General features: G+C 42.3%; 2 protein-coding genes across 2 annotated transcripts in view; both read right to left on the bottom strand.

Annotated features, from left to right (window-relative positions):
• LOC110502619 (potassium voltage-gated channel subfamily H member 1) overlaps positions 1–3,214 on the bottom strand; it is an 89,720-nt gene extending 86,506 nt beyond the window's left edge. Inside the window, exon 1 of the mRNA XM_036960257.1 lies at positions 3,020–3,214. Coding sequence (XP_036816152.1) covers positions 3,020–3,092 — 73 coding nt within the window. The 5' untranslated portion in view covers positions 3,093–3,214. The remainder of the gene's footprint in view (positions 1–3,019) is intronic.
• A 404-nt stretch (positions 3,215–3,618) lies between these two features.
• mrpl57 (mitochondrial ribosomal protein L57) lies at positions 3,619–6,124 on the bottom strand. Its single transcript, XM_021580799.2, has 2 exons — positions 6,006–6,124; positions 3,619–4,116 (listed from the first exon to the last, which is right to left on the bottom strand). Exon 2 carries the CDS (start codon positions 4,083–4,085, stop codon positions 3,774–3,776), a length of 312 nt encoding a protein of 103 aa, XP_021436474.2. The 5' UTR covers positions 4,086–4,116; positions 6,006–6,124; the 3' UTR covers positions 3,619–3,773.
• Between the last annotated feature and the right edge of the window lie 9,098 nt (positions 6,125–15,222).

Raw genomic sequence — 15,222 nt, 5'->3', positions numbered from 1 at the left:
TGAGTATTTAAAGTGATACCATTTTTAGCACTGTCAAAATCTCACTTCACATGTTCTTTGTATGCATGTACAATTGATGATTTCTCACAGTGAAAATTAAATTAACCCTCTGTAAGAAACTAAACGTAGACATTAAAGGTTGACAAATACTTCCAGCTGATTATAAAATATAAATATTTGTTGTTTCTTTCCCTTATGTAATGTAATACCCCTTCAGATATAGGACTACAGCTATTAGTTCGTATACAGAACGGCATAGAAACATCTGTCTGTCACCAGCCACAGACTCACTGAAGCTTACTACAGTGCGCTGCTATGCTGACGATAGTGTTTCTATGCAGCTACATAGCACATGTGTTATATCACATTTGTATGAATTATTGCTTTCGGGAAGGGAGGAAAAGCAAGCTCTGTCAAAATACAACAATACATGACTCAATGTGACGAGGATCAAATTGGTTTTTGATCCGTTCACAAATGATTGACATAGAAGTCAGGCAGCTACGGAGCGAGGAAAGCACCTATAGGTTCAACCATAGTCTATTAAATAACTAATGAGTCAACTTAAATGCACAGAGGAATGGCTATACTCCACAGACATGTGGTTTAATTGCTGTGTTCCACCAATTGTTTATGGAAGAGAAGATACAGTGGCAATTCCAAGGATATTTATGACAAAGGATTATAGAAAACTCCCAAATCTTAGGGACAAAATCCTGATTTAACCTATTGCTGACTTCAGCACACAAAGAAAGAAAAACATCAAAGTCCAAGCCACACATTCACACCACTGTGCAGTAGTTACATCCCTGTCTCTATAGGAGTTGGGTGTAATAACTATGAATACACTGCATTTTTAGGTCATTCAGCAGATCCTCTGATCCAAAGCGACTTATTGGTGCAATTAGGGTTAAGCACCTTGCTCATAGGCCAAGAGAGATTTTTCACTTAGTCGGCTCGGGGTATAGAGCCAGCGACCTTTTGGTTACAGACTCAATGCTCTTAACCGCTAGGCTACCTGACGCCTCACTGCACTGCCAATGATCTCTGTTCACAGGAAACTCTTAGCTTCACTCCAATCCTCTGAAGTACCACACACACACAGGCGTGTGCACATGCACACTATCTCTCTCTCTCTCTCACACACACACTTAGAATCCAGGGAAAGTGGGAATAGGAGACAAATATTGTATCTGTTTATGTGGAGCCTCAAGAGTTACACTGACATAAATATTTCATACCATAAAAGATTTAAAAGACATGCTACATGCTTTAGTTCTGTCTCCTGGTCTCTAACTCTCTGGAGGCTTCTGGCCTGTTGGCTATGAGATTAGGGGCCTGACTGTCTCTCACACACAGAATATAGATTTGATTTATTTTTTTATAAATTGGTTCCTCCCACTATTTCACAGTGGTTGGTTCCAGCTCCCACTATTGCACACACAATATGTTGTTCACATTGTTGTTAGAAGAAAAGCATGATTGAATCTGCCAGTACACAAAGTCAACCTGGCATTATGAAAGACATGCGTGCTACAGCAGCAGTAGAGTACTAAATAATACAGTATGTTCCATCTGTGGTGTCAAAATGTCACTTGTCATCAACATGGAATGGGAACAAAACACAAACTACATGTGCTACCCAACAATAAAAAAAAAATACAAACTACACACACTATCCTACCAAACTACATTCACCAAGCTAAATGAAGACAACCAGTAACATTACTGACACAAACACAGTACTATGAAGTAGAACGTTCCATGCCAACATTTGTTATTTTACAATGGTTTTCAAAACAACAGTAGGATGCCATCACTGATGGGTAGCTAAGCATCATTCATATATGTCCCAATGAAGAACAAGTGTCCTAGGGATTGAATTACCAGTAACAAACAGTTACTACCCAGCTAACGCAGAACATTTTCCTGAACTTTAGCTGGGTAGTGTCTGTGAACCCAAATGAATAGAAGTTAATGATGTTAAATGAAAAGAGAACAGGTGGGGGGGTATAGGCATCTACCCCCAGGCCAGGATTTTAGACTTATGTCATAGACTTATGTCATAGACTTGAATTAATTTACTTTGTAAATTAACAGCAATTGGTACAGAACAACAAACATAGTACAAAAAGTTAATAGAGAGTAAGATTAGGGGAAAAACATGAGCAGCACTCCAAAACATGGTTTGTTTATACCTGTCTGTCTATGTGATAATGTCCATACTGAAAAGTTAAAAAGAAAAATTGTTAAAGTGACAGTGACAAATGTATTTCATACAAACGGTTATGTTTTATTTGAGTTATTTTTTAATACTATTTCACAACCAACATTTCACCTGGACATATTGCTTTACACACGTTCTTTGAGCTTTTTAACTAAAAGTAGTTTTGTGTAACTTTGCAAAATCACAATGAACCGACAGGGCAAACAACTTTAAAGTGCAATGTAGTAATCCATTATTCTAATTTATGAAGTATATGAAATATAATGTATTCGAGGTATTTTATCTTTACTTCATTATGGGGCGACTAGCGAGAAACACCCGAAGCTATTTTTAAACTGCATAATTTCCCAAATTGTGTGTCACTGCTGGTTCCATGTGCACATGAGATAAAATGGCATGCGACTTTCTGTGAATGGGATGTGCCCAAGCCTGACTGTAAACAAGAGAAATGTGCCAGACAAATAGCCTAGTGGTAACCTATCCATGTCGTTCAATTAATATATTCAGACTACCATACAAACTTTATTAAACATTGACGTTTGAAAATAGGCTACAAATAATTCGTAGGAGATGGAAATTGTTTTATTCTGTTTTATGATTATTCTGAAGTTAAGACGATGTTAATTGAGAAAGATCTCCCAGTTTCTCGACCCTCGCCATTATGCGTTTTAACATGCCAAAGGGTAGGCTTCATCGATGATTTAACACCCCAACATGCTTTTTGGTGGGCTACTCCATCCTCAAGTGAATTATCATAGGCATTAGCGCATCTCATGTGAGCAAGATCCTTACCGTTAGATCGTCTGACAATATTTTCTAAAAAAGTGTTTTGAGGGGCTACAAGTCCTCTCCTTCCTCCGGCCATCCTCGCTCGTCATTCAGTCGTCCGTGTGTGGGAGCGATCGGTGGGGCTGGATACTACCCGCAAAACGACAAGTCCAGATGGCTGTCTTCATGGTCCCTTTTACCTGTACTGAGAAAGTGAGCTTTAGGTAAAGGGATCGTCTAGCTGCTACTGCTACAAAGACTTATCGCAGTCGATGGCTGCGCAACCCGTTGAGAAAGCGTGTGCGAAGCCGAATGAAGCGCTTACAGCTAGTCGCGACTCGCATCTGGGGAACTCTCCTCCGCGCTTGCTAGAGCGCGCTTGACTGGTGGTACCCCAAAACTGGTGGTTACTCATTCAAACTTCTAGCGCCATCTGCCGGTGATATACGGTATAGTTTTGCGGTGGGACAACTCGGTAATGAGACGCTTCAGGAGGGCGGACATGTGTTTGAGAGACAGAGGTCCAAGCCTACATCTGGGGGTCCCAGAGGGGTTAAGAGTCTATGAGACTCACTAATGTATGCACAATACCGTTTGTCATGTATTATAAAGCAAATCACTGGTTGTTTTCAAATATGATCTTGTTTCATAAAGATTGAATTACCAACACTCCATAGTTCATTTACATTACATACATTAAGACACACAGGAGTCAAATGGCAGTCAACATGCATGCCCCATCTCCATCTCCCCACACAAAGTCAATACTTCCTCCTCATTAACTTGACCATGTCTTGGTCGTGTTGAGGTGACTTAGATGATCTGCAACATACTTATGTTCTGGAAACTTTTGAAACTTGGTCTCCTTAATTTTGAGCCAGTTCTGTGCTCGGCGCTCAGCGGCGTGTCCTCTCTCCTGCTCTGTGGTCATGTACGGTCGGGAGATCCAGTACTCGTTCTCCGCCTCGCGCTCCAGGTGCACCAGCATGTTGCGTTTCATCTGCCAGGTGATGGCACGCTGCCGGCGGTACTTCCCGATCCACTGCTTGCCAGAGATGCCTTTCCTCAGCAGGGCCATGGTGAGGAACATGGTGAAGGATGTGGGTTCTTCTCAGCAAGTCCTGAATTTATAGGTTACAACATGACAGAAAGAAAAACCGTTAGGGTATTGGCTCCAACGTACAGGAGAGGAACATTGGTGTTATCAGAGAGCAAGAGGCAAAGCAATAGGTTTTACTGCACCAAAAAAAATCTGTCCACAAAAAATAAGCCCACGAAGTGAAGACTTTTTGTTTGGAGGATAATGAGTGTCGAATTTGGTCAACAACAAAAATGTTGTTGCTAATGTGCTATGTGAAGCTTATTTGATCTAATATATGTTTCGTAATGGTTAGGTAGTTATGAATGCACTGATAAGTGGACACACGTGGCATTTCGGCAAAAAAAATCATGTTTCATGACTTTATATCGGAGTCAGAGAGATAGAGGAATCATCATGGATATAACCTGTTTTAAAAGGGACAGTGAGGGCTTCCACCATTTTAAAAGTAGTCAACAGGTGGGGAGATTGCTATGAGTTGGTAGCGATCAGACAATGAAGAAGAACATGCACTACTTTAAAAACAGAGATAGCCTCAATGGTGCTGCCCATACTGTCACAGACGCTTTAATGGTACAGATACAAAGAAGAGTCCTCTATCTTTATGGCCCGCTGTTCATACGCTGATCTGCCCTCTTATTGGCTAGAATGATTACACATAATCTCACCTCCTCTCGCCTGCCTTCCATATTTGAAGACCTGTATTTCCATTGTTTGCCAGAAGACACCGACCCTACCATTATGCTTGTTTACACTGACCTGCACTGGGGTCGCACCGCAATCATCGTTACATTAAGACACCGTGGAGGTGGGTCAGAAAACGTATCTCAACGCAGGGATGGGATATGCCACTGTACTCAACTTTAGCTTTATCCACATTGCTCCATAGAGAAGATTGAAATACTGTTAGTTTTCACAGAAAAGTGCCACAGCAGCCATTATGGAATGGCACATTGCTTTGAACAACAAATGAGCTGATTGGCTGACACTGCCATTTCAGAATGGCTGTAGGCCTACTGCTACCTAGCATAAGGACGAAAAGGGACTTTTTCTGGAAAAAGTAGCAGTACTTCAATTGTCTCAATGAAGTGGATAAAGGTACAATTTGGATTAGTTCGAGTGGCATATCTCATCCCTGCATTGAGGTACAATTTCCGACACATATCTCGTGCCAGCTCCACCTGTCTTAATGTAACCATGATTGTGTTCGGACCCCAGTGCAGCTCAGCATAAACATGCTTAACGTCATGTATCTTCTGCCAATTCCATTGTCCAATCAACTATTTTGTCAATATAATAGACAATCTTTGGTGTTAGTGGTAAAACATAACAATGGAGGTCATTTCATCATTGCATTAAACAAAGGTATATAAATATATGTTTTAATGTAATGAAGAAGTTACTCTAACATTATTGTTGAGATATATGGGTATATTCATGGAATTCAAAGATGATGAAATATAGCTAGCTAGCTATATAACTAATAAAAATACAAAATGTCAAAAGACATTTCATCTAACGTTAGAGGATCATGCACAGAAGTTGTCCCCCAAATGGAGCATGAACGAAACTTCTGGAAAATACCACATTTCATGGACATATTGTCTATTCCATTTTCAGACTATTCCAAGTCATCAGGGCGGGAATATAACATGAGCAACACCAATAATGTAGGCCTATTAAATCATTGAAACTACAAACGTGTGTAACGTTAAGCACCTATGTTTATCAAAGTGGGCATGGTGGATGCATGTTGGTACTAGCTAGAGCCACTGCTACTAGCACATAGTTTAAATATTTGCTACTGCTATAGTATATACTACTAGCTATTTGATAGCTAGCTAACGTTACAAACGCTTTATGCATGAATTGACTGGTAAATTGATCCTCGCTCCATTTTATGCGGATTACCTGTTAGTTACGAGATAACTTGTTGTCAAAATTCAGCTTTATTGACGTTGTCTTCACGTACCAAGCTAATTATTGCATGTGACCCCAGTCAGTCTCAGAGACATCTTCTTCTTATTTAAATTTTCATCGGCGGATCGCAACCAACTGAAAGGAGCGTACACCGCCACCTAGAGTACTGGAGTGTGAGGCATGTCACGGTTCCTATCTTCTTCCTTGATGAGGTTTAATGGCGGTTGGCATCCAATAAATGTTGCATTACCGTTACCTACTAGACTGAAGTATAACTCCCTTATACGTTGCTTGAAAAATAAAATAAACAAATACCCTACCATCTAAAACTACACTACACTCACTAAATTAAATAAATAATTATACAATACAAAATATATATAAATTATATATAAAAATATAAACACATTTAAATAAAAAATAATAAAATCACAACTCCTCTATTTCAATATATGTAGTCCTACTTCAGGGCAACAGCCTGAAAGGATGAGACACCACCACTTAACACACCATGTAACTATTCTGACATCAAGTCTCTCACACCCAAATACCTCTCTGCAACTGCCACCACAACATCAATTTTCTGCGATTTAAGTTCCATCCCTGCAGTACAGTTGATAACCATTGCTATAAATACAAAAAATCCAATCTTACTGAAACATACAGTACCAGTCAAAAGTTTGGACACACCTACTCATTCAAGTGGTTTTCTTACTGATTACTGTTTTCTACCTTGTAGAATAATAGTGAAGACATTAAAACTATGAAATAACACATATGGAATCATGTAGTAACCACAAAAGTGTTGAACAAATATATTTTATATTTGAGATTCTTAAAAGCAGCCACCTTTTGCCTTGATGACAATTTTGCACACTCTTGACATTCTCTCAACCAACCAATCAATCAATCAATGACATCTATTTCTAAAGCTCTTTTTACATCAGCAGATGTCACAAAGTGCTATACAGAAACCCAGCCTAAATCAGGAAGCAATGCAGATGTAGAAGCATGGTGGCTAGGAAAAACTCCATAGAAAGGCAGGAACCTAGAAAGAAACCTAGAGAGGAACCAGGCTCTGAGGGGTGGCCAGTCCTCTTCTGGCTGTGCCGGGTGGAGATTATAAGAGTGCATGGCCATTTAAGGCCAGATTTTTCTTCAAGACGTTCAAACATTCATAGATGACCAGCAGCTTCATGAGGTAGTCACCTGGAATGCATTTCAGTTAACAGGTCTGCCTTGTTAAAAGTTAATGTGTGGAATTTCTTTCATTCTTAATGCATTTGAGACAATCAGTTGTGTTGTGACAAGCTAGGGCTGGAATACAGAAGATAGCCCTATTTGGTAAAAGACCAAGTCCATAGTATGGCAAGAACAGCTCAAATAAGTCCATCATTAAGACATGAAGGTCAGTCAATACGGAACAGTTCAAGAACTTTGAAAGTTTCTTCAAGTGCAGTCGCAAAATCTATCGAGCGCTATGATGAAACTGGCTCTCATGAGGACCGCCACAGGAAAGGAAGACCCAGAGGTACCTTTGCTGCAGAGGATAAGTTCATTAGTTACCAGCCTCAGAAATTGCAGCCCAAATAGAGTTCAAGTAACAGACACATCTCAACATCAACTGTTCAGAGGAGACTGTGTGAACTCCTTCAATACTGTTGAAAAGCATTCCAGGTGAAGCTGGTTGAGAGAAGGCCATGAGTGTGCAAAGCTGTCATCAAGGCAAAAATGTAATGTCTAAAACATATTTAGATTTGTTTAACACTTTTTTGGTTACTACATGATTCCATGCATGTTATTTCATAGTTTTGATGTCTTCATTATCATTCTATAATGTAGAAAATAGTAAAAATAAAGAAAAACCCTTGAATGAGTAGGTGTGTCCAAACTTTTGACTGGTACTGTATATCATTTGTTGGCCTATCCCTCTGTATTGGTACAAATCTACTACTCACACCACTCCTCTCAGGATCCCTCCCCCTTGACCCATCTTCCTCTATTTTCTTCACTGCCACAGTGTAACAGTATAACTTTAGACCGTCCCCTCACCCATACCCGGGCGCGAACCAGGGACCCTCTGCACACATCAACAACAGTCACCCACGAAGCATCGTTACCCATCGCTCCACAAAAGCCAAGGCCCTTGCAGAGCAAGGGGAACCACTACTTCAAGGTCTCAGTGCAAGTGACGTCACCGATTGAAATGCTATTTAGTGCGCACTATTCCACCGCTAACTAAGCTAGCCGTTTCACATCCGTTACACTAGCATATGACAACTTCTTCATCTTCACTACTCTAACCCTGGATACCTCAATCTGCCTCTCTCGCACTGGACATTTCTGATCTCCAGCCACATGGGCACCCCTACAATTAACAAATATCACTACTTTCCCCAATACTACACATTCCTTTGTCTCGTGCCCTTCTGCACAATTCTCACACCTAGGAACCTCCCTCCTACACACTGCTGCTACATGCCCAAAAGCTTGACACCTGTTACAATGTTGTTAGAGCCGATTTGGACATATTTGTATAAAAGCTTCTACCCTGATGAACACAAAGCAGATAAAATAACTGAACCTGGACAGAGAAAAGCTGCCTGTTGAAAGAGCACTTGGAATCCGATGGAACATTGAAAGTGATGCGTTTATGAGTCACTGTCAAGAACAGACCCCTTACAAGAAGAGATATTCTCTCAACTGTCAGCTCTATTTATGATCCATTAGGTTTCCTCGCCCCATTTGTATTAAAGGAAAAGCAAATTATTCAAGTGCTCTGCAAGATAAAGTGTGGATGGGACGAAGTCATCCATGAAGAACACTCTATTTCATGGCAGAGATAGCTCTCAGAGCTGGACCAGCTCTCCAGATTCCAGATAGACAGGTGTATGATGCCTGAGAACAAGACCGCACAGCTGCATCACTTCGGTGATGCAAGTGAACAAGGTTATGACACGGAAAGCTACCTTAGGTTCACAAACGGTATGGAAAAGGTCCACATTGCATTCATACTGGGGAAATCAAGGGTGACTCCACTCAAGCAGATGACAATCCCCAGACTGGAACTTGCTGCAGCAACATAGGCAGTGCGAGTGGACAGGATGTTAAGGTTGGAGCTCCAGATTGAACTTGAGGAGTCAACTTTCTGGACAGACTGCCAGTCTGTGCTAAAATACATCCGCAATGATACCAAGAGATTCCATACCTTTGTGGCTAATAGGGTTGCTATGATCCGTGACCTATCGAAAGCAAAACAGTGGAGGTATTTGAACTCCAAACACAACCCAGCCGATGATGCCTCAAGAGGATTACATGTTGAAATGTTCCTGAACTCAAAGAGATGGCGCAAAGGACCAGAATTCCTGGAGAAAACAGAAACTCAATGGCCGAAAGTCCCAGAGGAGCTTGACTCCATCCCTCCGGATGATCCAGAGGTGAGAAAAGACGTAATCATAAACAGTACAAGTGTGGAAGAAAAGAGTCCAACCAGCAAACTGACTGAGTACTATTCAACATGGAACAGCTTGAAGAAAGCAGTTGCCTGGATGCTGAAACTGAAGAGACTACTTCTACAGTTAAGCCAGAAAAGGAAAATTCTCTCACAAACTGATCCAAGATCAGATCAGAGTATGACAAACTCACTGAAGGAACAAATTGACAAGTTCAAACTGATGTTTGGAAAAGAAAGTCTGTCTGTGGATGACCTAGATGAAGCAGAAAAGGTCATCCTTTGATTTGAACAACAACAGCACTTTAAACAAGAAATTGCACTAGTTGTGAAGGGAAAACAATGTGCCAAGAGAATCTGTAAGCTTGATCCAATTGTTGACAATGACATTCTGAGAGTGGGAGGAAGGTTAAGCAAATCTGCTATGCCTACGGAACTAAAGAATCCTATGATCCTGCGCAAAGACTCTTACGTCTCCAGACTGATCTTACTCCACATCCATGAGCAGGTTGGCCACTCTGGGAGAGGTCACATGCTTTCTAGACTTCACCAGCGATATTGGATGCCCTGTGCCAACTCCTTAGCAAGGAAGATCCTTAAGAGCTGTGTCTTCTGCAGGTGGATGCAAGCTAGAGCTGGAGAATAGAAGATGGCCGACCTTCCACAAGATCGGGTGTCACCTGATTTGCCGCCTTTCACCCATGTGGGCATAGATTACTTCGGCCCCATAGAGGTGAAGCGAGGCCGAGATCATGTGAAGCGGTATGGTGTCATCTTTACTTGCCTTGTGAGTCGAGCTGTCCATCTAGTTATCTGGATACTGATTTCTGCATCAATGCCCTGTGCAAGTTCATCTGTCGAAGGGGCCCAGTAACAAGTATCAGAACAGACAATGGCACCAACTTTGTTGGTACACACATAGAGCTAGGAGAAGCTCTGAAAGAGCTGGTTCACAACAAGATTCAAAATTAATTACTGAAGGAAGGAGTGATATGGTCATTCAACCCTCCCTCTGGAGCCCAACATGGGGGGGAGTATGGGAGAGGTTGATCCGACTGTTGAAAAAGATCCTCTATTCAGTCCTTAAAGAGCAAGTACTCAATGATGAGGCTTTGCAGACAGCCTTGTGTGAAGTTGAGGCGATTATGAACCACAGACCAATCACAACTGTAACTAATGATCTAGAACCCCTGACTCCGAACCATCTGCTTCATCTGAAAGCTAAGACAGTCCTGCCACCATGGCTATTCCAGAGAAGCGACCTATACTCACGAAGGAGATGGAAGCAAGTACAATATATCACTGACCTCTTCTGGAAGAGATGGATCAGGGAGTCTCCTTACGCAGGAGCGAAAGAAGTGGAACAAAACTAAGAGAAACTTCAGTCCTGGTGACCTTGTGGTCATCGTCGATGACACCGCCCCAAGGAACTCTTGGGTAATGGGACGTGTGGTGGAGGCGTTGCCAGGGGCCAAAGGTCTTGTCCGGAGCGTCATGGTTAAGACTAAGACCAATATTTTACAGAGACCTATCAATAAACTCTGTCTGCTCCTTGAGGCGACGGAGTGACACACACACACACACACACACACACACACACACACACACACACACACACACATATATACACACACACACACGCATATATATACACACACACACATATATACACACACACACATATATATACACACACACACACACACACACACAGTGATGTTGTACTCTTACATTCTTTGATGTCATAGTCATACATTTTTGGACGTCAAACTCTTGACATTTTTGGAAGTTGAACACCTTTACACTTCAACTCAGACTGAGATCTATGGACTATTTTCCTATATGGCACCTTGTATATTTGTATATAGCTATGAACTGTAATAGTGCTCTGGTATAGAACGTTTTGTGTGTTGGCTCTACGTTTGAATATTAAGTAATTGTTGTGCATTCAGTGCAGTCAACAATTAGGGACGGTATGTTAGAGCCAATTTGGACATATTCGTATAAAATACTGTATAAAAGAGCTCCATGTATATTTGTGTAAATATATTCAATATTAATGTATATGATGAAATATTAGGTACGTACCTTTGTGATTTATATTTACCTGATTGAGATATATTCATTTGTTAGTGTAATTCAGTTTTTGCCCCCCCCCCCCCCCCCCCCCCCCTCTTGCCCATTCATTGTACTGTGGTAAGTGTGTTAGGATAAAGGCAGGAAGTTGGGCCTTCGGGGGAGGGAGTCCTTGCTAGATGCAGGAGCGGTATAGTTTTTGGATCATACAGACATACATACATACAGACAGGTCATATTATGTATTTTACATATCAAGTAATCTATGCTTTAAGTTTATTGGAGAATCATTTCTTTGTTAGATATAAGAAGAATAAACATTTTGCACCATATCCCTGTATCTCATTGAATGTTTGGCCGTTTGGAAACCTTGAGTGTGGACTGTATGCGTACCAAACAACCCCGCTTCAGGCTTGGGCAGTGGCTATGGTAAAGAGGAAAGGAAGCCACTACAAATATAATGTATTCTGCACAAATCTTGACCCTGTCTGCGTCGCACTAAACGACGAGCATCACAAACACCGGGAATCTTCACTTCAGTTGGTCAACTTTCACATTTACCGCTACCCCAGTAATCACTCCTTTCAATGGTGCCCTTTTCTTGAGAGCAAAACTATTCACATCTCTTGCCCCCATTCATTTAACACGGAGTGCCTGCTCCCTCTGACCAGCAGAAACACAAACAATTATCACAAGACCACTTCTGCTTACCCACACCACTTACCCACTCCACAGCACCCAACTCTGTTTTCACCCACCCTGAAACCAGAAATGGATCAGCCAAAAGTCAAGGGTCCACTTCTTCCAAATACTTTACACCTACTGTCAAAGACTCATCTTTATCCTGACCCATGGCGCAAGCGTCGGGCTCCGAGAGCTTCACCACACCTACCATCTCCGACACTAAGCCCTCGTTCACTTCCCTTTCTCCTCCTGTCCTCAGCTCACTCTGCTTACACTTTCATTCTTCTTTAACAAACCATCTCAAGCTCACCCTCTTTCTCCCTCTCTCTTAGACCTCCTCTGCCTCTCTTTTCCCTCCATTCCTCCTCCATGTTCCAAGTATATGTATCCTTATGATAATACTGCACTTCTCCTGACATACATCTTGTTCTTGTCTTCTCAAGGGACGCCATTTAACCGGCTGTCACAATATCCGTACAATCAGCACGAACCCCTCAGGATGTAGAACGGCCTCCATATTCATTTAGCTATTGCTTTTATCCAGCCCTGTGTTTCAACAGCAGGAGGTTGGTGGCACCTTAATTGTGGAGGACAGGTTCGTGGTAATGGCTGGAGCGGAATTGGTGGAATGGTATCAAATACATCAAACACATGGTTCCATGTGTTTGATGCCATTCCATTCGCTCCATTCCAGACATTATTATGAACCGTCCTCCACTCAGCAGCCTCCCCTGGTTTCCACCTACTATTCTGGAGTGTGAATAAATTACACTTTGTGGCACAAAAAGGGAAGTGAAAACAACGGGGAAAAGAGAAGAAAAGTGCCCTACCAACTAACCCTACATACACTATTCTGCTACTTGGCCTTATCTGATCCTACACCAGGCAGACATCCTTGTAGGATGGGACAATGTTGTTCCACACACCTCGTAACTCTTCTGTAGTAAAATCTCGTACACCCAAGTACTTCTCTGCAGCGGTCACCACAACCTCTATTTTGTGTGACACGTTCCATTTCTGCAGTACAGTTGATTACCATGGATATGGACACTAAGAAACCAACCTTACTGAAGCACATGTTATTTCCATCACTCTGTATTGGCCTTGTCCTCCTCACAGGGATGCTCTCAGGATGCCTCGCCCTGTAACCTTCAAGACATTTATTTCCTTCTTCTTCACCTTCTTCTTTGTGTGAATTTACGGCATACTAGACGCTGTGTTGCGTATTGCTGCCTTTCGCCGGTCAGAGACCAGATTGCACATTTTGGTCACAAAAAAGGGGGAAGGTGTCAAATTTGTATTACACAATTATCTAACCCTGCACCTATATACTAACCCTGCACCTATATACTAACCCTGCACCTATATACTACTAAAACTCACCCTCTCTGGATCTCTCTCTTCGGGCCTACTCACTGGGGGGCTCCCAGTCGAATCCCTCACCCTTGGGCTATCCTCTACTCTCCTTACTGCCTCAGCATATGAAACCTTCCCCACTCGAACTCTGGTAATCACAACTTGTCTCTCTCGTACAGGACACTTCAGATACCCAGCTGCATGGGTGCCCCCACAGTTTACACACAGTGCTTTCTCAAACCAAACTGCACACTCACTCTTGACTATGCCCTCCTGCACACTTTCCACATCGTGGGATCTCCCTTATACATACTGCTGCCACATGTCCGAATCCTTGGCACCTAAAGCACTGTAGCGGTTTCAGAACAAACACCCTCACCAAATTGCTAATAGACTGTACCCTAGCCTGACCTTAGCAGGTAGAAACTCCATATCAAAGCTCAACAAGACAATCAGGGTATCCTCCGTCTCACCATTTTCACCGGATCTGCATCTCACCAAATGGCGGGCGTCACAAACACCAGGAACATTCTTTCTCATTCACCTCTACACGTATCCACCTCTACACTGACCACTAATTTGAGCGGCGAGCAAAGCACGATGCAGGCTGAGCCCCAAAATGTGTGACGCGGAGCAACCGCTGCGTCCTCGCGGCCTCTCCCTGCCTGCAACTAATTATTCTCAATCGGATAACTGAATCAACCATTTGACATGTAATGACTATTCTATCTCAGCTGGAGACACTATTATACAGAGTTTGCTGCATGAAAACAGTAATCCAGTTGTTTCATCAAAGTGACGGAAAAGGTTTCAAACCTCTCTGGTTTCCTGCTTTTTTTGGTTTGATAAGTTAAGACATTTATACCAATGAATTTCATACAGAGATAAGTCATGTGCTTCACAATGAAATACTTATCGGCACCCGCCTCTGTCCCGTCTGTGTTGCTGGTACAGAATTCCTCCAACATAATGCCGGCCCGCCTGCCTTTCTGTGTCTTCCTCCTTGTTGGTATTCAGAGACGTCAGAGCGAGAGGTGGGTGCAGGTGGAGTCCACAACAGCTGTGAACACCAGGAGAGTCAACGCTGTCCGGGAGATGCGTCCCTCTGTGCACACTCAGAGATTGACCTTGCTGCCGTGCCGGCCAGGCAGACACATCCCTCGTCAATCTGCAGGGGACAGCAGGAGAACCCAAGTTAGCTGAAAAATAGAACACACTGTTTTGTGATGAAGACTATCCCAAGCCAACAAATTAGATTGTGTCCTAATGATATGTTTTGAACTCGGAATACAAACAAAATCACAACAAGATAATTATTATTAGCTGTAGTGAGAGGTTTGAAGTTACAGTGGATACTGGACAATGCACCATAACCTGTGAAAGGGAAGTGACTATGATGTGATGATTGAAGGCAGATGAACCATTCAATCAGTCTTCCCCTCACTTTCCCTGCCTAAGGTGTGCATGGCCAAAGAGCTCTATTTTCATGTCATCTGACCATAGCACCAGTTCCAATCCAAGTTTGAATGCCGTTTAGCAAACTCCAGGCATTTACATTGCTTGGATGACATGAAAATAGAGCTCTTTGGCCACGCACACCAGTGGTGGGTTTCATGTTGAAATGAGAATGCATAAGCAGGT

The sequence above is a fragment of the Oncorhynchus mykiss genome, chromosome 23 (assembly GCF_013265735.2).
Source record: "Oncorhynchus mykiss isolate Arlee chromosome 23, USDA_OmykA_1.1, whole genome shotgun sequence".
Lineage (NCBI taxonomy): Eukaryota > Metazoa > Chordata > Actinopteri > Salmoniformes > Salmonidae > Oncorhynchus > Oncorhynchus mykiss.
The sequence above is the reverse complement of the archived record's forward strand: the minus strand, read 5'-3'. Positions and strand labels throughout refer to the sequence as shown.

Coding starts and splice junctions, on each gene's coding strand:
- mrpl57 (XM_021580799.2), bottom strand. CDS start 4,085: ATGTTCCTCACCATGGCCCTGCTGAGGAAAGGCATCTCTGGCAAGCAG.